We start from the raw sequence: 22,952 nt of genomic DNA on the forward strand, positions 1-22,952 counted from the left end.
TAATGAATGTGTTGACTGTGGAATCTGAACATGTACTTTCTCTCTTGTAATCATATATAAACTGTATGAAGTGTTTCTTTTTGAAGTTTGAGTCTCAGGAAGATGAGAAATTACTTCAAGCAAGTGAGAAGTTTCAAGCTGAATGTGCCTTCAAGTTTCCAAATCGTCAGTGCCTTACAACAGTAATTGATATAAATGGAAAAACTGTTTTTATCACACGTTATCTCAAACCTTTAAACCCTCCTGAGGAGCTCCTTAATGTCTACCCCAATAATCTACAGGCAACTGCAGTAAGTATTTCATAGTAAATAATGCTATGCTAAAACTGTTTTCAAGTTTAAATATATAGCCATTTTAATTACCATATTTCATAGTACCTAAGATATTAACTATATCAAGATCATTAATCGTAAAAGTAATGATTAAAGCATTTTTATTAACATGAGGTTTTCTTTCTTTAGAAAAGTCTGAAGGCAGCTGGGCTATGGCTCATGCCTGTAATTCCAGCAATTTAGGAGCTCAAGGCAGGCAGATCACTTGAGACCAGGAGTTTGACACCAACCTGGCCAACATGGCGAAACCCCATCTCTACTGGAAATACAAAAATTAGCCTACTGTGCTGGTGCATGCCTGTAGTCCTAGCTACTTGGGAGGCTGAGGCCCGAGAATTGCTTGAACCTGGGAGGTGAACATTGCAGTGAGCTAAAATCATGCCACTGCACTCTAGCCTGGGCTACAGAGCAAGACTCTGTCTCAAAAAAAAAAAAAAAATCTAAAGGTACCTGGGATGATAACAACCCTTAGTTCATTGTTTCAACAAAAGATTATTGAGTGCTTTCTGTGTCCCTGGCACTACAGTGTTGGAAAAGTAACATATGGAAAATACTTTACATTTCTAAAATGTATTACATAAACATGTTTTCATTATGTATTCTCAGTAAGTTTGTTAGGATTTGAATTGATGCCTCTAACTTCAGAAGTTATACACATTCTACTCTACTAAGACAACTATTCAGTGTTATGCCTAATGCTATATGTTCAATTAAGTTCATTGAGTTCAAATTAAGCAAAAGTTATTTCAAATATTTAAGTATTTTCAGCATTTCGACCATCATTTCAAAGTACTTCCATACTGGGCCATTAAATATGTATGTACCATTCTCTGGCTCCAGAGCACCATACCCATCAAACTTGTGTGAATCAGAAGCCATATGTTAACCAGGCAAATTTTACGTGAATACCATAATCCATAACTGCTTTTGGAGAGTGGATAATATAGGGAGTTATTTCTGCTAATAGTCACTAACATAGTAATTTAGAAACAGGGTAATGATATATCTATTTGTAGATATAGATGTATCAAAAACCCCACTTTGTGTTCTACATTTCACTTGCTTTTTATATTACTCATAGCATAGTTTATGTGCAGAAAACTTCTCCCAGTAAAGAACATTTAAGAGTGATGAATAAAATATCTAATAGATCATGGCTAAAATGAAAGTAAAGTGAAAGGGAAAATATGAGACAAGAAACAACAAAGCAAGATTCTACAAGAGTGAGAGCTTGAAATAGTGTTTGCTCTCAGGTTATCTGATAATCCCTAATGACTAGAGCTGGGTTTCAATGAGCCACAAGACTGTGGGAGACAGGGACAATGCATAGTGCTAGAGCAGGCTGGAAGGCTGAATTAGAGACTTAAGCGCAGAGTTGATATTCTTCAGGGTAATACCATCAATGGATAAACCAGGAAGTGCTCTGTCTTCAGAAGGAACCCTGGCTGTCTCAGTCTTGACTTTGGAGAGAAGAGAAAAAAAGAAAATGTTCTAATCTCTACTCTGTATTTACTCACATTCGAGACCGGAATTTATACTACCTGTATGACCCAAAAAAAACTTCAACTGAAAATCTAGTTGAAAGTATTTCCTGTTGGTAATGCCCCTAGATCCCTGTCAAAAGCAAACACAAATGCCACAAATATTCCTAGAAGAATGCCCTTCAAACTCAGCCTCAAAAAAATTCCACAGAAAAAAATTCCAAGCAACATGAACATACAATAAAAGATCATCAGTGAAGAAGTTAGTCACCGTAAAGAAGGTTAAGAGTTCAGAAAAACAACAAACTGGAGAATCAGGCCACAAAAACTCCAGACAGGAGAATTATTGTACATAAAATATAAAATAGATGTGTTTAATGTGTTTAAGAAATTTGGGAAATTTGCCGGGCGCGGTGGCTCAAGCCTGTAATCCCAGCACTTTGGGAGGCCGAGGGGGGTGGATCACGAGGTCGAGAGTTCGAGACCATCCTGGTCGACATGGTGAAACCCCGTCTCTACTAAAAATACAAAAAATCAGCTGGGCATGGTGGCGCGTTCCTGTAATCCCAGCTACTCAGGAGGCTGAGGCAGGAGAATTGCCTGAACCCGGGAGGCGGAGGTTACGGTGAGCCGAGATCGCGCCATTGCACTCCAGCCTGGGTAACAAGAGCGAAACTCCGTCTCAAAAAAAAAAAAAGAAATTTGGGAAATTTAAAGTATAATTTAAAAACAATAGTGCATTGGAATTGACAGGCAGATTTTTTATTTTTATTTTTGTCAGTTATCAGTAGTTTATTATAAAAGATATGGAAATTATTTACATGATGAAAGATTTCAGGACTTCAGTGGAATGGGCAGCTTCACACTGATGCCATTTCAATAGTGACTTATTTCAGTCTATGTACTTTCCAAGAATGTCACCATCTCTAAAGAGGAAATAATCCTTGTCATCTAGAACTACTTTGGTGCCTCCATATTCTGGGAGAACTTTTCTCCAACTTTCACGCTAACTGGTTGAGTATCTCCACCCTTTCCTTACAGGCGTCCCCAAACTTTTTACACAGGGGGCCAGTTCACTGTCCCTCAGACCGTTGGAGGGCCGCCACATGCTGTGCTCCTCTCACTGACCACCAATGAAAGAGGTGCCCCTTCCTGAAGTGCGGCGGGGAGCCAGATAAATGGCCTCAGGGGGCCGCATGCGGCCCGAGGGCCGTAGTTTGGGGACGCCTGCAACCTGATCCAACAGCGATTACCGTTGCTTGCCATACTTTTCCTTGAGATTTTTCTGGAAGCATAATGCCTCCTTTGGTTACAGTTTCAGCAGCACTCCTTTCAACCAATACTCGGTCAAAGAGTGGGAGAAACTTTCTAAACGCCTGTCCTGCCATGACTCCCTCAGCCTTAGACTCCTACTCTGCTCTGGCCGCACCACGGCAAGGAGAGACCCGCCTTACGGCCCTCACAACATGTGAAAGGACCGCCCAGCGCGCAGGCGCCCTCGCCCGGGCCCCCTCCCCCGCCGCTGGCCCGTCGCCCCTCCCCGCGAGAGAGGGCGGTCGCCCGGAAGGGCGCCGCGATTCGCCCTAAGGGCCCTGCGCAGGCCGCTGACAGGGGGAATGGGACAGGCAGATTTTTTTTAAAGTACCAAATGGAACTTATAACAATAAAAGAAATAATAGTTAAAATTAGAAATTAAACAAGTTAAAACATTAAATACAGTTAAGTAAGAAATTATATACAATTAAATACAGAGAGAATTATTGAACTGAAATACACATGCAAAGAAATTATTTGGAATATAGCACAGAGAACCTAAACCCAAAATAAGTAGAAGGAAAGAAATAATAAAAACAAGAGCAGAAATAAACAAAATAAAGACTTAAAAATGCAAAAGATCAATGCAACAAAGAGCTGATTTTTAGAAAAGATAAACAAAATCAACAAACCTTTAGCTGGAATAAGAAAAAAGAAAGAAGACTTAAATAAAATCAAATAAAAAAGGAGACACTGCAACTGATACCACAGAAATATAAAGAAGTATAAGAGACTATTATGAACAACTATCCACCAAATTATAAAACTTGGAAGAAACGAATAAATGCATGAACATATACAACTTACCAAGACTGAATCATGAAGAAATACACCTGAGCAGACCAATAACAAGTAATGAGACTGAAGCAGTAATGAAAAGTCTCCTATCTAAGAAAAGCCTAGGACCTGATGGTTTCACTGCTAAATTCCACCAAATACTTAAATAAGGACTAACATCAATTCTGCTCAAACTATTCCAAAAAAAAAAAAAAAAAAAAAGAAAGAAAGAAAGAAAGAAAAGAAATGTCTGTTAAAGTCATTTTTTATAGGCCAGCATTATCCTGATACCAAATCCAGAGGTGTAACAACAATAAAACTGCAGGCCTATATTCTAAGATAAACATAGCTCTAACACTCCTCAACAAACTATTACCAAACCAAATTCAATAATATATTTAAAAGATCATGCAATACGGTCAAGTGAAACTCAACCCAGGGATGCAAGGATGGTTCAAAACAGGCAAATAAGTAAATGTGATATATCACATTTACAGACTCAAGGACAAAAACCACTTGATCATTTCAATAGATGCTTAAAAAGAATTCAATACCCGTCATGATTAAAACTCAACAAATTGAGTACAGAAGGAACAAATTTCAACACAATAAAGGTCATATATGAAAAATGCACAGTTAGCATCATACTGAACAGCAAAAAGTTGAAGTTTTCCTCTAAGATCTGGAAAAAGACAAAGATGCCCACTTTCTCCAACTCTATTCAACACAGTACTGAAAGCTGTAGCTAGAGCAGTTAGGCAAGAGAAATAAATAAAGGGCACCCAGATTGGAAAGGAGGAAGTCAAGTTGTTCCCATCTGCAGATAATGTGATCATAAATTTAGAAAACCCTAAGGACCCCATCAAGAAACTGTTAGAACTAATAAATGAATTTAGTAGGCCGGGCATGGTGGCTCAAGCCTGTAATCCCAGCACTTTGGGAGGCCGAGGCGGGTGGATCACGAGGTCAAAAGATCGAGACCATCCTGGTCAACATGGTGAAACCCCGTCTCTACTAAAAATACAAAAAATTAGCTGGGCATGGTGGCACGTGCCTGTAATCCCACCTACTCAGGAGGCTGAGGCAGGAGAATTGCCTGAAGCCAGGAGGCAGAGGTTGCGGTGAGCCGAGATCGTGCCATTGCACTCCAGCCTGGGTAACAAGAGCGAAACTCCGTCTCAAAAAAAAAAAAAAAATGCATTTAGTAAAGCTGCAGGAAACAAAATCAACATACAAAATTTAGTAGTGTTTCTATACACCAATAATGAACTAGCTGGAAAAAAAAATCAAGAAATAATCCCAAATACAACAGCTACAAAAATTTATAAGATACCTAAGGATAAATTTCATCAACAAGGTGAAAGATCTCTGCAATCAAAACTACAAACACTGATGAAAGAAATTGAGGAAGGGCCGGGTGCGGTGGCTCAAGCCTGTAATCCCAGCACTTTGGGAGGCCGAGGCGGGTGGATCACGAGGTCAAGAGATCAAGACCATCCTGGTCAACATGGTGAAACCCCGTCTCTACTAAAAAAAAAAAAAAATACAAAAAAAATTAGCTGGGCATGGTGGCACGTGCCTCTAATCCCAGCTACTCAGGAGGCTGAGGCAGGAGAATTGCCTGAACCCAGGAGGAGGAGGTTGTGGTGAGCCCAGATCGCGCCATTGCACTCCAGCCTGGGTAACAAGAGCAAAACTCCATCTCAAAAAAAAAAAAAAAAAAAGAAATTGAGGAAGGCACAAATAAATGGAAAGATATCCTGTGTTCATGGATTGGAAGAATTAATATTGTTAAAATATCCATATTACTCAAAGCGATCTACAGATTCAATGCACTGTCTATCAAAATATCAAGGCATTCTTCACAGAAATAGAAAAACATCTTAAAATTCATATGGAAATACAAAAGATCCCAAATAGCCAGTGTAACCTTGAGGAAAAAGAACAAAGAACTGAAAGCATCATATTACCTGACTTTGAAGTATACTACTGTAGTAACTAAAACAGCATGGCATTAGTCTAAAAACACACATAGACCCATGGAACATGATAGCAAACCCAGAAATAAATCCATGCATTTACAGCCAAATGACTTTTGACTAAGGCACCAAGAACACACACTGAGAAAAAAGACAGTCTGATCAATAAATGGTGCTGGAAAAATGATATCCACAGGCAGAATAACAAAACTAGAGTTCTCATCTCTCACCATATACAAATATCAACTCTAAAAGGATTAATGAATTAAATGTAAGAACTGAAACTATGAAACCATGGAAAGAAAGCATAGGGGAAATACTTTATGAAATTTAACTGGGGAGGGTTTTTTTTTTTTATAAGATCTTGAAAGCACAGACAACAGCAACAAAAAATAGACAAATGGGATTACATCAATCTAAAAAGCTTCTGCATAGCAAAGGAGCCAATCAATAGAGTCAATACACAACCTACAGAATAGGAGAAAGTAATTGCAAACTATGTGTCTAAAAAGGTGTTAAAATCTAGACTATGTAAGGAACTCAAACAACTCAATAGCAGAAAACCCCATATAGTCTGATTTAAAAGTCAGCAAAAGAGTTGAATTCATATTTCTTAAAAGAAGACAAATGTCCAACAAACATATGAAAAAAATTTCAACATCACTAATCATCAGAGAAATGCAAATCAAAACCATGAGATACCATCTCACTCCAGTTAAAATGACTCTTTTCAGAAAGACAAACAATAACAAATGCTGGCAAAAGTCTGAAGAAAGAGGAACTCTTATACACAATTGGTGGGAATTTAAATCAGTACAGCCATTATTGGAAAACATTATAGAAGTCCTCACAAATTAAAATTAGAACTACAATGTGATCTGGCAAAATCCTATTACTAAGTATATATCCAAAAGAAATGAAATCAGTATATCAAAGAAGTATCTGCACTCATATGTGTATTGTAGTGCTAGTCATAATAGCCAGGATATGGAATCAAGCAAAGTACCCATCTATGGATGAATGAATAAAGAAAATGTGGTATATATACATAATGGAATGCCAGTCAATCATAAAACAGAATGAAATTCTGTCATTTGTGACAACATGGGTGAACCTGGAGGGCATGTTAAGTGAAATAAGCCAGGCACAGAAAGACAAACACACATGATCTCACACCTAAGTGAAAACGAAAAAAGTTTATCTCAAAATAGAGAGTAGAATAGTGTTTACTAAAAGCTGAGGAGGGAAGGCAGGAGTGGGGATGGAGAGAGGATGTTCAACAGGTACAAAGTTAGTTAGGAAGAATGAGTTCTGGTATTCTATTACACAGTATGATGCATATAGTTAATAATAATGTATAGTATATTTCCAGCTAACTAGAAGACAGGATTTTGAATATTATCACCCCAAAGAAATAATACATGTTTAAAGTGATGGATATGCCAATTACCCTGATTTCAGCATTATCCAATGTATACCATGAATTGAAATGTCATACTATACCCCATAAATATGAACAATGGTGTCAATATACGTAAAACAAAATTTTATTAAAAGATTAACTTCCTTAGAAATTACAGAAATAGAAGTTATAGTCACAATGATGCCCAAACCTTGGTTCCCAAGTACTATTACCCTCTCAACCAGGGCTCCTTAGAGAAATGACTATTTTCAAGACTGGGCTAAGTGAAAATTCAAAGTGATTCTGGAAAGTCTTGTTATATCAGAAAGTAAAAAAGTGCAAAATGAAAGAGAAAAAAAGACTTGTCAAAGGGACACAGTTTCTTCATCTGTAAAGGATGGGTAATAACAATAACCTTCCATATAGGATGTTTGGTGAAGATGAAAATATTAATACAATATTTAGTAAGCATTTACTATTAGTTTCATTTTGTACATGTAAATGTTTGTAACATTTGAGATTTATTTTAAGAAATCAGGTAGGGAATGCAGCCTTCTGTTTTATTAGAAATTATTTTTTGTAAAGCTCATTTTCATTATACAGGAACTGGTGGCTCGATATGTGTCCTTGATTCCCTTTTTGCCTGACACTGTCTCATTTGCTGGTATCTGTGACCTATGGAGCACATCTGATGTAAGTAGTTCTTCACAGATTTACTAACTTGAGCTGACTGAATGAAATATTAGCTAACTGGCTTGCATAAATTTAAATTGCAACATTCATTAGCCATAAAAACCTAATTGGCTATGTGTTTAGTAATATGAGCTAAATTCTGAAGTATTTTTTCTTCCAGGTTCAATTATCCCAAAGTTCAGAAGTTAACAAAAAATTAATTACTCACGCAAAAAGTCTAAAAGTAACACTTCAGATGTCTTAATGCTGATTTACTCTCCCAGTATTACCATAAAACTTCTTGGTTTTGTTTATGAAAAATACCAAAATTACATTCTATATTATAATTAGAAATGATATATTCCTTAATTTATGGGCTTTGTAAGGCATGGCCTATCATTATTTATTCAGTATGTACTTCTTGGTCACTTACCACATACCAGATGCTACACTAAATTCTGGCTATAAGTGAAATAAAAATAGTCTCTGCCCTCATACAATTTATATTGTACTCCTATGAGAATCTAATGCTGCCATTGATCTGACAAGAGGCAAGTGGTAATGCTTGTTTGCCTGCCGTTCACCTTCTGCTGTGCGGCCCAGTTCCTAACAGGCCGCAGACTGGTACTAGTCCATGGCCTGGGAATTGAGGACCTTTGCTCTAGGGCTAGACTGGTTTTACTACTTCCTAAGTGTTACTTTATTAATCTGTACCTCCACTTCCTCATCTATAAAATGAGCAAATAGGAGTATACCTTCCTGAAAGGATTCTAGAATTAAATGAGTTTAATAAAGTAATGTGCTTTAAAGATTGTTTAGCATATAATGAACTATCGTTTATATATTAAAAATAAAAATGAAACTTTGAAATTTGTCTCCCCAACCCTACCACATAGTGACTACTGATTCTAGAAATCCGTATCATCAATGTCAGAGAAAACACCATGTCCACTAAAAGTGCTTTATTTTAAAAAATGAATTATCAACATACTATCAAAATTTGGGGAAAGATTATAGGTCTTACACTTCAAGGCATATGACATATTAGAATTCTGCCAAGCCAATCCAGAATAAAGCATTCAGTTAATATGACATACTTTTTTTCTTTTGGTCAGCAATTTCTTGATCTCCTGGCAGGGGATGAAGAAGAACATGCAGTACTACTGTGTAATTACTTTCTGTCTCTGGGTAAGAAGGCCTGGCTGGTGATGGGCAATGCTATTCCTGAGGTAAGACCACGTAGGCTGGCTTTAACAGAGGAGCATAGTTGTCTAATCCAGTTGTATGTTCTAGATCACAGACAGTACAGATTTTCATAACAATCCTTTGGGTTCCTAGGAAAGTGGCCCAGAGATGCCATAACAGCAGAGAGAACTACCAGTGATAAGACATGAAATGGTTTTCAGTGGTCCTCAGGGCCTTATGCAACATTTGAGATTATTTTTAGGCAAACCCAAACTCTTTGCTATCCAAAGTCCCCACCTAGCTCTGTCATTTTAGTATGGGCCTCTTTCCAGCTATGTTCCCAAGCATTCAGATTCCCCTAAGGATGTGGGAATCTTCATGCTTTGCAATGAAGAGGATCCAAAAGAGTGTGCTAAGGTTAGAGATCTCTCCTTTCATGCCGACTGCTTCTACAAGTATCTGCTGCTGACCTGGCAGGCAAAGGGGAATAAGCCAGATAAGGAGGAATGAAAAGAATGTTAGCAGCTTTATTTTTATGTTAACATATTTATTTTTATTAGATTGGAGTCTGTTAGAATTTTTCCCTAGCCCACTATAAATATCCCTAAATTTGGGATACAATAGGTAAGTTTAGAAAATTCACATGGATTAGAGCAGTTTATCCAAAGAGGGCTTTTGGTTTTTGTTCTTTCTTTTTTTGTGACAGTTTCACTCTTGATGCCCAGGCTGGAATGCAATGGTGCAATCTCGGCTCACTGCAACCTCCGTCTCCTGGGTTGAAGCAATTCTCCAGTCTCAGCCTCCCGAGTAGCTGAAATTACAGGCCTGCACCACCACGCCTGGCTAATTTTTTGTATTTTTAGTAGAGACGGAGTTTTTCCTTGTTGGTCAGGCTGGTCTCGAACTCCTGACCTCAGGTGATCCGCCCGCCTCCCAAAGTGCTGGGATTATAAGTGTGAGCCACCACACCTGGCCAAAGAGGGTTTTAAAAAGAGGCCACAAGACTCTAGGAATCCTTGAAAATTCGAGTTGCTGCAAGGCAGGTAATAAAGTAGTATCATATTCATGTTCAAATTAAGTCTCCATCTGGTAGATAAGTCTCCATCATTATCTACCAGATAGCCTGGTCCCTGGAAAAGAACACTGGGCTAGGAAGTCATGAGGCTGAAGTTCAAGGTTCTGTGCCTGCTTATCATTAGCTGTGTGACACTAAGTAGGTCGCTGCACAACTGTGGGTTTTATAGGAAACTGGGATAATTTCTGCGCCGCCTTCTCCAGAAAACCGTTGTGAGCATCAATTAAAATTATACAGGGAAAATAAGTGAATGAATTCTCATTGTAAAAATAGAATCTAACAATACATAAGTATTCTGTGTAAAAAGTAGAGTCCCCTTTCAGTAGACCCAGAATACCTTGACAAGGAACTTCTACTTCTCCAACTCCCAATTCTACTCCCCTCCCCAAGTACAGTCATTCTTAACTGTTTGGTACATATCCTTTCAAATCTACTATGCATTTACACTGTTACAAATGTTTGTCAAATATAAGTTACTATAGTAGAAACAGAAATATTTCTATTCAGACATAATCAGCCTTCTATAGACCTAAATGGCAGTCTTACTGACTAAGAAGAAAACGCCAGTGACTGCTTATTTTCGCTAATAGTTCTTCAGCCAATCCTAAGATATATTGGTTGGGTAAGATGATGACTATCCTTATTTGGTCATTGCACTAATACCAGATGCAAGAATTTTGCAAAACTAAGCATTCATCTTTACTTTTTAAATTCAGCATAACATAGAACTTCAAACTAGTTTTCACCATCAACCATGGAATTTCAGTAATTAAGGGTCCAAGCAAAGTAATGAATTGTCTGTGCAAGCTAGTATTGCTCTTCATTGCATAAACAGTTGAAAACTGGTTTTAATGGCCATTTTCTTTCAGGGTCCAACTGCCTACGTGCTAACTTGGGAGCAAGGTCATTATTTAATATGGAATCCCTGCAGTGGACATTTTTATGGACAATTTGATACATTCTGTCCCTTGAAAAATGTGGGCTGTTTAATAGGTCCTGATAATGTAAGTATTAATATTTCTTCTTATATGGTTAATTGATGGATGTTTCCTTTTTAAAATAATTGACCTATAGATTTAAATATTTTATGTATCCAAAATATTTATATAAATGAATATATATATACACACACTCATATACATACACCAATTAAAGAAATTCAGTGTCAAGCACAGTGGCAGACTGTGCTAAATAAAACTTCAGTTCAGTTAGTCACCTGATCTGCCTGAGAAGCAGAATGACAAAACACGTTAACAAAGAAACACAGGATTCAGATTCAGAGGACCAGAGTTTGTGTCCTGGGTCTGTCCTTAGTTTTCTCATCCAAAATAGAGTTCACAATTTCTAACTTACAGTGTTTTAAGCACTAACTGAGGCAGATTTGTCACCTGAGCAGATTGGGTTTCTCTGTCCCTTTCTCTCTTTTTTCAAGGGAGATTCCCAGGTATCACCTGACCTGTAATATCCCCAGGTAATTCTGGTTGCAGCCAGGTTTAAGGGTTGTTTGATTTCATTGTAAAGGGTACTAAATAAAGTAGTGGTTAAAAATGTAAGTTATGGAGCCAGGCGCGGTGGCTCATGCCTGTAGCACTTCGGGAGGCCAAGGTGGATGGATCACCTTAGGTCAGGAATTCAAGACCATCCTGGGCAACATGGAGAACCCTGTCACTACTAAAACTACAAAAATTAGCTGGGCATGGTGGTATGCCTCTGTAATCCCAGCTACTTGGGAGGCTGAGGGAGGAGAATTGATTGAACCCAGGAGGCGGGGGTTGCAGTGAGCAGATATGTTGCCACTGCATTCCATTCTGGGCAACAGAGCAAGACTCTGTCTCAAAAAAAAAAAAAAAAGAGAGAGAAGAAAGAAGAAGAAGAAGGAGGAGAAGGAGAAGGAGAAGGAGAAGGAGAAGAAAGAAGAGGAGGAGGAGGAGGAGAAGGAGAAAGAGGAGGAGGAGGGGGGGGAGGGGAGGGGAGGAGGAGGAGGAGGGGGAGAGGGAGGGGAGGGGGAGGAGGAGGAAAGAAGAAGAAGAAGGAAGAAGAAGAAGAAGAAGAAGAAAAGAAGAAGAAGAAGAAAAAGAAGGAGAAAAAAAAGAAAAAGAAAATGAGTTATGCGATCAGACTGCCTCAGTTTAAACTCCAATTTTATCATTTACTATAGTTGTGTGAGCATGGGAAAGTCAATCTCTACAGCTTCAGCTTCTTCATTGGTAAAATGGAGATAATAATAAAGTCATTACTTTATAGAGTAGTTGTGAAGAGTGAATGAGATAATTAACGCTAAGCACCTAACAGAGTAACAACTCTTTAATTATTTTTAATTATTATTTCTTAGAGTAGTTGTGAGAAGTGAATGAGATAATTAACGTTAGCCACCTAACAGAGTAAGAACTCTTTATTTTTAATTATTATTTTTTTTGAGACAGTCTCAATCTGTTGCCTAGGCTGGAGTACAGTGGTGCCATCTCGGCTCGCTGCAACCACCACATCCTGCGTTCAAGTGATTCTCCTGCCTCAGCCTCGAGTAGCTTGGACCACAGGCACGCGCCACCATGTCCGGGTAATTTTTGTTTTCTTAGTAGAGATGGGGTTTCAACATGTTGGCCAGGCACATCATGAATTCCTGGCCTCAAGTGATTCACCTGCCTTGGACTCCCAAAGTGCTGGAATTACAGACATGAGCCTGGCAAATCATTGAATGATTGTTTTCATAATCATCATTTACTTTAGCAGTCTCTGAACTTTGTGCTTGTCTATAAATACATCCCAACATGTATATTTTTCTGAATTATATATATTTTTGTATCAATGTTATTTACATTATACCAAAAACAACTTTAAACATAAAAAGAAATTAGAACATTTTTTTTCTTTCCATACTCCTGGGGTATACACCCTTCTCTGAAGAGCATCAGTCCATTTTTTTAAGAGTTACTGCTAAAATTTAGAGATAATATATTCCAAGCACCCAGCAAAACATCTATGCTTCATAAGTGTTCAGCAAATGGCAACTACAGCACTATTAATTACAAATGTAAAGAGCAATGTGGAACACTGTTCCTATGTTAATTATTATTTTTAATTAAAGTCATATCATAATCAAAAGTGATCTGCTAAGCCTCATCTACATTTAGGGGATCATTTTAAGGTCATTAATAATCAATTAGGGTTAATAAGCATTGGAAAAGCCTTCAAGTAATTCCATTGTCTGTAAACATTATTACCAGTACTCCAAACAATTACTGTATGGTTGACTAATTCTCATAAAGCTAAAGTTTTGTGAGGAACAAAGAACGCTATTTTCTCCTCTTCTCTGAGATAGGTAATAGAAGCTTATGATGGTGTGCAACCCCTTTCGAAGCTCTTCTAAACCTGCTCTAAGCCTTGGCCACTCAGCCGAGGACCTCCTCCTGGCTTTGTTGGCCTGGCACTTTGAAACCTCAGCTGCTCTCTACTCCACCACACAACTTCTTTGGATGTCAGTCTTTCTCTTCCTGTCATTCCTTTTCCAAGAAATGTCCCTTCCCTTTCCCCTGTGCTTGTTCCATTCCCATTCCATGCGCCACTAATCCATCCAACTAGCTCCTCTATTTTTTCTCTCTCCTCTATCTATTGATATGCTCAGGGGTACAACAGTTCTGAAATACACTTTTCCCAACCTGGCTGCACCCAAAAGTACATTGCCCCTCTTTCCTTTCCTCCCCAAGTTTTTCAAATACTAGTTGTATCTCTTACTCTCACTTTCTGAGCACACTCAGACCTTAACCTACAATAATCTAGCTCTCCTTTCCTGACCATACTGCAGAAAATAAACCCTGAGAAGCAACATTGTCTTGCTAATGAATAAATAAATCCAATGCCTTCTCATTTTCACTCCTCTCCTTTTCTGTCGTGTGACACAAAACTCATGACTAATTTTCTTCATGAAAAAAACACTTCCTCCATAGTTTACTGATAAAGGAAATTTGGTCATCACTACAGTTGTTTTTTATGTTTCTTTCACTGGCTCTTCTTCCAACCCCTTAAAAATGGAAGTTTCTAAAGACTCTGCATTTATTCTAGGGCCACACCCATTATTATTAATTGTGACTTTATCTAGTTTATCCTGGTAGAGAAGTCATAATTCTGTAACCAGTCCCAGAAACTTTGTCTTGAATTTTCAACTGTTTACTAGACACCCAGGTGTTTTATCAAAATCCCAAACACAGCACATGCAAAACTCAAATCATTTCCCCCAAAACCAGCTCCCCTTCCTGGCTTCCTATTTCTATGGATATCACTTACCCTGATTTAAACCCTAGAATTGTTCTTGGGTTTCCCTCTCTCTTACTTCATTCTACTTCAATCTTAAATTATAGATGTAAAATCATATAGATGCCATTTTGGCTATTTCCCAGGTCATGCCATTATTGTTTTGCCTTACATTTCTATAAATGACCAACTAAATAGTATCCCCAATTGAGTTCACTTTTTGATACAATGATGCCCGATTAAGCTTCTTAATGTCCAGTTTTCATCATTTGCTGACTCAGAAAGTATTAGAGGGACTTCACTGCATACAGATTTAAGAGTAAACTTTCCAACCTGGATTTCAAAGCCCTATGTATGCAGTGCAATTTCCCACTACTTTTCTAAACATACCCTATTCTATACCAAACTGTAGTTCTTAAAGATCTTGTCTTAAGCCAATTTTCTGATTTGGATTCCAAGTCAAGGTCTCCTACCTCATTGGCTTCTACTTCTCTATACTCTTTGCCACTTTTTCTGTATTCTCCAAATTTGAAACATTTGAGATCCTCAAAGTTCATCAAACTTCTTTTCTAGCTATACTTCCTCCCAGAGAACACCATATATATGCCAATGATTCCCAAGTTTGTAACTCTAACTCACCTAGCTCCCTAGAACTTCAGACTCAAATATCCAATCACCTACTCATCATCTTCATTTGGATGTCAGACAGACATCTCAAACTTCAGATGCCCAAACTTGAACTCCTGATTCCCCTTTGCAGTCTTTCCCATCTCAATAAATGTCAATTCCATCAGTCCAATTATTAAGGCCAGAATCCTTAGTCACCTTTGATTCTTCTCTCTCCTACATCTAAACCATCACCAAATCCTACTGGATCTACCTTCACAGTATACCCAGAGTCCAATCACATCTATCCACTTTTACTGCTACCATGTTCGTCGAAATCACTATAGCTCTCACCTAGATTATTCAAAATAAGCATCCAACCTGAATGCTTCACCATTTGACCTTACCTTCTTTTATCTAGTATCAAAACAGCAAAGAAAATTCCTGTTAAAATGAAAGGCAAATTATGTCACTCCTCTACCCAATAGATACTCCAGTGACTTCCTATCTCACTTAAGAGTCAAATCCTAGGCCGGGCGCGGTGGCTCAAGCCTGTAATCCCAGCACTTTGGGAGGCCGAGGTGGGTGGATCACAAGGTCGAGAGATCGAGACCAACCTAGTCAACATGGTGAAACCCCGTCTCTACTAAAAAAAATACAAAAAATTAGCTGGGCATGGTGGCATGTGCCTATAATCCCAGCTACTCAGGAGGCTGAGGCAGGAGAATTGCCTGAACCCAGGAGGCGGAGGTTGCGGTGAGCCGAGATTGCGCCATTGCACTCCAGCCTGGGTAACAAGAGCGAAACTCCATCTCAAAAAAAAAAAAAAAAAAAAAAAGAGTCAAAGCCTAAATCTTCAAAATGGCCCACAGGGTCTCCATGATCTGATATCCACCCAACCCACCTCTCTCCCACTTCCTCTGATAATGTCATCTCTTACTTGCTGTCTTTAGCTTGCTAATTCTTTCAAACTACTTCATATTCCTTGCTATTCCTCAAACATACCAAAGCACACTTTAGACTTGCTGTTTCCTACGTATAAATGACCACTGCCCCTTACTGGATATCATCATAGATTTCTCCATCACTTCTTGCATTTCTGATGAAAAGTCATTTTTCCACTTAGAACTTTCCTGGCTGCCTTAAAATGTCCCATTTTTGTTTTCTCCATAGCCCTTGTACAATTAACTATTGCCACAATAAAGATAGTAAAAACTCACCCCCAAATTAAATGACTTCAAACATTTATTCTCAGGAATCTGTGAGTCAGCTGGGGAGGTTCTGCTAATTGAGGCTGAGCAACTCTGCTGCAAGTTTTGGTTGCAAGACAAGCTCTGCTTCTCACAGTAGATCTGTGAGTGAACTGGGACAGCTCAGCTTCATGTGTGTTTATTCTGGGATGTGGGGCAATGACAATGGCAGAGGCACAAAAGGACAAGCAGAAACACACAAAGCCTCTTAAGCATAGACTCAGAAGCCATACAGTGACTTCTGTCCCAGTCCATTGGCCACAAGTCAAGGAATGCAAAAGTGTATCTCTTCTCTTATAGTGGGCGGAACTGCAAAGTAATGTGAGAAAAGGTATGGATATAGAAAGGAGTGCAGAATTGGGGCTAATAATACAATTTACCACATCATACCATCATCCGACATCCCATGTTTTTACTTGTTTTTTGTTGCTGTTGTTTTAGACAGGCTCTTGCTCTGTCATCCAGGCTGGAGTGCAGTGGTGTGACCACAGTTCACTGGAGCCTTGAAATCCTGGGCTCATGCAATCCTCCCACCTCAGCCTCTCAAGCATCTAGGACTATAGGCATGCACCACTACACCGGGCTACTTCTTTTAAAAAAAGTTTTTTTCAGAGATGGGGCTCTCACTATGTTTTCCAGACTGGTCTTGAACTACTGGCTTCAGGTTATCCTTCCGCTTTGGCCTCCCAAAGTCCTGGGATTATGAGTGTGAGCCTCAGTGCCTGCCTATTTACTTATTTATTTGCTATCTTTTCTTATTAGATACTTCATGAGGGTAGAAACTGTTTCATTCACCACTTTATCCCCAGTATTTAGAACTGAGCCTGAACCTAGTAGGTAGTTGATAAGTATACTGAACAGACAAATTCACGTACATAGTTATTCAGTATGACCACTATATGTCAGGAGCTATGCTAGGTGCTAAAGATACAATGGTAAATAAGGCACATAGTGACTGTCCTCAGGACAAAGTCTGATAGCCTAGTGTGGATAGGAATAGACAGGCAATTACAAACAATGCTAAGTAATAATCATTTTCAAATAGCTAACAATTATTGAGCATTTACTACATACCAGGCATTTTTCTAAGAGATACAGATTAATTAACTCACTGAACCAACTCAACCTTATGAGGTAGATACTATTATTATCCCACTTTTATAGAGAAGGAAACTGAGGCACACAGAACTTTCATAAATCAAGGTTACACAAGCAGTAAATGTTGGAGTAAAAATTCAGATGATAGTAGTCTGGTTCCAGCACCAACATGCTACACTGCCTCACCAAGATAAGGGCTATCTCAGAGACTGCAGGTTGCTCTGGATGCAAAGAGATGAACGCACAGACACTCAATTCAATTAGGAGGCTGAGAAGAGAAGGGTCAAGAAAATCTAGCCTAAGAAAGAAGTGGTTTTGGTTTTCATAATAAAAAACAAGCTCGCTTTATCAAATCTACAGTCAACACTAAGGTGCACCCCCAACTTCAGATAAAAAATGTGAAAAAATGGCCAGTAACAACTGTATAATGCCACTGATTCTAAAATGCCCAATTTTTAGAATAAAAAAATGACAAAAAGTGTGCAGCCTGTATGAATACTTGCTGTCTATCTGCTGCCTCTACATACCACATATACATGCACACACATAAGTGTATGTATATATGCTAACATATATGCTAATGTAGTCTTGTCTTTCTTAGATTTGGTTTAATATTCAGCGATATGATTCTCCACTAAGGATAAATTTTGATGTCACCAAGTCCAAGCTATGGAAATCTTTCTTTTCAAGAAGCCTCCCATATCCTGGCCTTTCCAGTGTTCAGGTATAAATCTTTTATTAACAATTAAATGTAGACAAAGTAAAAGATAGGAAATCATTATACTGGGTTACAAGATGTTTTTTGTAACCACTTAATTCCACTCACTCCTGAGTAGTCTAGAACAGTATTCATTTATTAAATGTATTTGAGCTCAACTCACAATAAGATACAGATATATATGTTTATATATATGTGAAAGGACCATTATACACATCTTACACATATGTGGAAGAAAAGTTTTAATACAAAAATTTCCATGACATTCAAAGTACCACAAAATGTATTCCATCTAATTTTTTTAAATGCTGATCTCAATTCACAAAATAGATTTCATGACTGATAATGAAACATCAAATTAAACTCCAGGGTATGATCCACTAGGGGCTCATAAATTAACTTACAGGGTCCTGACCAGTAGTAGATTCTAAGTAGTAAACATAAGCAGTTTACCAAAACTTTTGTTCCACTTGATATATGTATGTGTGTACTAGGTTTGTAATAAAATGTATTTTATTCTCTGGATCTACCTTTCAGAAAAGGCTTTGAAGAGCAATACCCTAGAGAAACTCTCCCATATGTGTACAAGGTGATATATACACAAAATTTTTAATAGGAACACCGCTTGAAATGGCATAAGAGTTGGAATGACAAAAAAGAAAAATTATGTTACATGATGGAATATTTTACAGTTAAAACAGTCAGCATTAATGAATCCTAATAAGTCCTCTAAAAATATATCTTTGTTGGCCAGGTGCAGTGTCTCACGCCTGTAATCCCAGCACTTTGGGAGGCCGAGGCGGGTGGATCACGAGGTCAAGAGATTGAGACCATCTTGGCCAACATGTTGAAACCCCGTCTCTACTAAAAATTCAAAAATTAGCTGGGCGTAGTGGTGCACACCTGTAGTCCCAGCTACTCGGGAGGCTGAGGCAGGAGAACTGTTTGAACCCAAGAGGTGGAGGTTGCAGTGAGCCGAGATCATGCCACTGCACTTCAGCCTAGTAACAACAGAGTGAGATTCCATCTCAAAAATATATATATATATAACATATATTTTTATAAATATATATATCAATATATATTTTATTTATATATATACTTTATAAATATATATCAATATTTTATTTATATATCAATATATATAAATATTTCTTCACTAAGGATAAATTTTGATGTCACCAATCCCAAGCTATGGAAATCTTTCTTTTCAAGAAGCCTTCTATATCCTGGCCTTTCCAGTGTTTGTTGCTGCCACTGAATATAAAGTTAAGGGAGAAAGCACAAGTTGCATATTCATAAAATAAAACAATTACGTCAACTTTAGAAAACATGCACAACAATAAAATGTTTTTTAGGGGTACATACATCTGTAGTAAATCATAAACACATTGCATTAATGTATTAATGAAGACAGGAAATTTATTGATAGCAAAATCCCTATCCCCCTCACCTGTGAAAAGTGCCTACGACATAGCAGGCAATCATACTTGTTTAATGAAGGAATGCTAAAACAAATTCAGGTCATGGTTACTTCTGTGGTGAGAGAGAAGAAAAAGGAAATTGAGAAAGAACTACACAGCACTATATTATGATGTTTTACTTCTAGTGGGTCATGAGTAAATCAGCATGCATTATATTATCTGTATCTTGATATCTGATAGTTCATTTTTTTAAAAGATTTTTAAAAGGATGTACAGCTGTTCAAATTAACTGTAGGTGATTTTTAGACTTTCTGAACGGTTTTCTCTTCCATAGCCTGAAGAGTTAATTTACCAGCACTCAGACAAAGCAGCTGCAGCTGAGTTACAAGACAGGTAACATAATATCCATAAATCTACATGTAATCTGTCACTAGGAGTATAATACCAAACTTTAAAGCACTGTCAGCCTGGATGAATGTGAAACAATTTAGGTAATTTAACTTGAATTCATATTTATAGATTCCAAGTACAGATGTGATCTCTAAACTCTATGGCTCAGAAAGGGCCTTTAGCATCAGCTCACTGTGGAACTAACTAGAGTGGAACACCAGTGATATGTACTTCTAGGCTGGGTGCAGTGGCTCACCCCTATAATCCCAGCACTTTGGAAGGCCATAGTCCCAGCTACTCGGGAGGCCGAGGCAGAATTGCTTGAACGCAGGAGGCGGAGGTTGTGGTGAGCTGAGATCGTGCCACTGCACTCCAGCCTGGGCAACAAGAGGGAAATTCCGTCTCAAAAAAAAAAAAAAACAAAAAAAACCATACTTCTACAGACTTCACCTCGGATTGGAGTTTAACATCACGTTATTATAGGTCTTGTTGAGGCACATCATAATCCTCAGCTTAAATATACCCTTTTAGTCCAATTAGTGGCTTATTCAACTGCAGCTAGTTTATGAACTGAACACATGGAGAAGGTCAGTAAGAGCCTATGTGAGTCCCTGTAATTCTCATAACCCTGTAAAACAGAACTTACTCTCCTAGTTTCACAATGTGAAAACTGATGCTCAGAGAGGTCGACATACTTGTTTTAAGTGTTAGAGGGTGCTTCTGAGCCCAGCCCAGTCTTTCTGATTTCAAGATGTGTGTGCTGTTTCTACTGTATTAAGCTGTGACACCTCTTGAGGCATTATTACTAGAAAATATCAGTTTACTCTCAATTTCTCCATAAAGCCTTATTCAAGATCCCTAACTAGAACTAATGTCCAAACAACCTTTTTGTTTTATATTGATGAATTGTCAAGCACTTATATTTCTCCAATATAAACATGTGTTGGAGAAATATAAGTGCTTGACAATTCGTAAATACTTTCTTGTGCAGACCATTTTGAAACCCAAAACAAAGATGTGCTAAGTGCCAAAAAACAAATGGTCCCTATGATTATTGAACAATGAGACACTAGCTAGGTCTCTAAACCCATGCATTTAGTTAGGGAATGTACAAGAGGCTTTAGAATCAGCAGGGTTTCAGTTTGAATCCCAGCTCTTTTGCCTTAGTCAAATCACTTATCCTGCCTCAAACTGTCCCCTCATCTGTAAAAACAGGACAATATTCTCTACCTCACAAGGTTATGATTGAAATTAAATAAAAATGTACAGAAAGCACTTACCACAGTATCTGGTAAATGGCTCAATAAATGGTAGCTATTTTCCTTCATTCTATGTTTAAACTTCACACCCTATGAACCCAATACCTGTACTTATCACAAATAAAGTTTCAGTGATGTTGGTATTTTAAAGGCAGTTTTAAAGCAATTTAGAAAAAACTTCCATCATCATAAATAAAATTCACTGTTCATGATGTGAATAAATCACAAGGCACTAACAGCCCCACAAATATTTGAGGCTTTCAACATAAGCCCCACTTCTTATGCCTATGTCTAATTCATCTGTCTGTATATATGCTATCAATGAGTACAGTCATAAAACATTTCAAAAAATAGTTCATGGCCAGGCACAGCGGCTCATACCTGTAATCTCAACACTGGCAGGCCAAGGCAAGAAGATCACTTGAGCCCAGGAGTTTGAGAACAGCCTGGGCAACATAGCAAGACCTTGTCTCTACAAAAAAGAAAAAAAAAATGAGCCAGGCACAGTGGTGTGCACCTGTGGTCCCAGCTACCAGGGAGACTGAGGTGGGAGGATCACTTGAGCCCAGAAGGTTGAGGCTGCAGTGAGATGTGATTGTACCACTACACTCCAGCCTAAGCAACAGCAAGACCCAGCCTTTAAAAAAACTAATAATAATAAACTTTTGCTGCATTTATTGAATCTAGCTATCCCCAAGTCATTCAGTGCTCCCTTCTGTTACATTTCAAGCATCTGTTACGGCTCTTAGAATACACATACTTTCTATTTATAGGCCTATTTCCCATGTCAACTCATATACAACCTTGAAGGACAGGATTTCATGTTAATTTTGAATCCCCAGGGGCAGCCCATTATAAGATATTATGCCTGGAGAATGACAACTCCATCAGCAAAAAATGTAGTTATACAATCATTTGAATCCCCACTACATATTTTTTTAACAAGGGAAAAGTGAGTGTCAACAAATGAGTTTATGTTTTGTGACCAGGCTTGAAAAAATATTAAAAGAAAAAATCATGGACTGGAGACCACGCCATCTGACTCGGTGGAATAGGTATTGTACCTCTACTCTGCGTCACTTCTTGCCTCTGTTAGAAAAAAGTCATGGAGAAGATGTAGAAGATGACCACAGAGCAGAACTGCTAAAACAGCTGGGAGACTACAGGGTATGTTACAAATGGATCCTAAACTGACTGTGGATTTCCTTGTGTCAAAATGAAAATTAGCCAATAATACATTTCCGGAATCAAAAGACCTATGTTTCTCCCAGAAATACATATTTAAAGCAGCATAAACTAAATACTGTGATTATATGTTTTAAATCTCAATAGTTAATCACTAAATAGCAAAATACCACAATTTTATATAAAAATATCCCATGAAAAATATCTTTTATGAAATACAGTTAAGTATCAAATAAAATGAAAATATCTGGCTAAATCATGTTAGACTCAACTGTGCATAAAGACAAAAACATCCTAGAGCAGTTTTTTAAGAATATTATTTTACACTGATTGTTTTCCATTGCTAAGAAAGGTGGTTATTAATAGATGATATACTCCTCTCTACTGCCTGCTGGTAGTGCTATATGTTCACATACTATAGCTGGATGATAAAACCTAGAAAGCAGGCTCCTAAGACTTAACAGTAAGCCTTGTTAGCTAAACAGTGTGAAGGTCAAATTAGATCATTCAGAGTACAACTTATCCTTTAACTTAAAAGGCACGTCTCAGCCAGGATA

At 38.0% G+C, this 22,952-nt stretch overlaps 1 protein-coding gene across 6 annotated transcripts in view; it reads left to right on the top strand.

Annotated features, from left to right (window-relative positions):
• CC2D2A (coiled-coil and C2 domain containing 2A) overlaps nt 1-22,952 on the top strand; it is a 134,657-nt gene that overhangs the window by 110,179 nt on the left and 1,526 nt on the right. For 3 of the 6 annotated variants that reach the window (XM_003927449.4, XM_010338138.3, XM_010338139.3), the window contains 7 exons: nt 87-290; nt 7,889-7,978; nt 9,073-9,186; nt 11,087-11,221; nt 18,021-18,143; nt 19,896-19,954; nt 22,200-22,377. In XM_003927449.4, the coding sequence (XP_003927498.2) occupies nt 87-290; nt 7,889-7,978; nt 9,073-9,186; nt 11,087-11,221; nt 18,021-18,143; nt 19,896-19,954; nt 22,200-22,377 (903 nt within the window). Of the gene's footprint in view, nt 1-86; nt 291-461; nt 7,981-9,072; nt 9,187-11,086; nt 11,222-12,658; nt 14,608-18,020; nt 18,144-19,895; nt 19,955-22,199; nt 22,378-22,952 lie in introns of those variants that run through there. The other 3 variants (XM_074395913.1, XM_074395912.1, XM_074395914.1) reach the window with 3 other exon arrangements.

The sequence above is a fragment of the Saimiri boliviensis genome, chromosome 3 (assembly GCF_048565385.1).
Source record: "Saimiri boliviensis isolate mSaiBol1 chromosome 3, mSaiBol1.pri, whole genome shotgun sequence".
NCBI classification, from domain to species: domain Eukaryota; kingdom Metazoa; phylum Chordata; class Mammalia; order Primates; family Cebidae; genus Saimiri; species Saimiri boliviensis.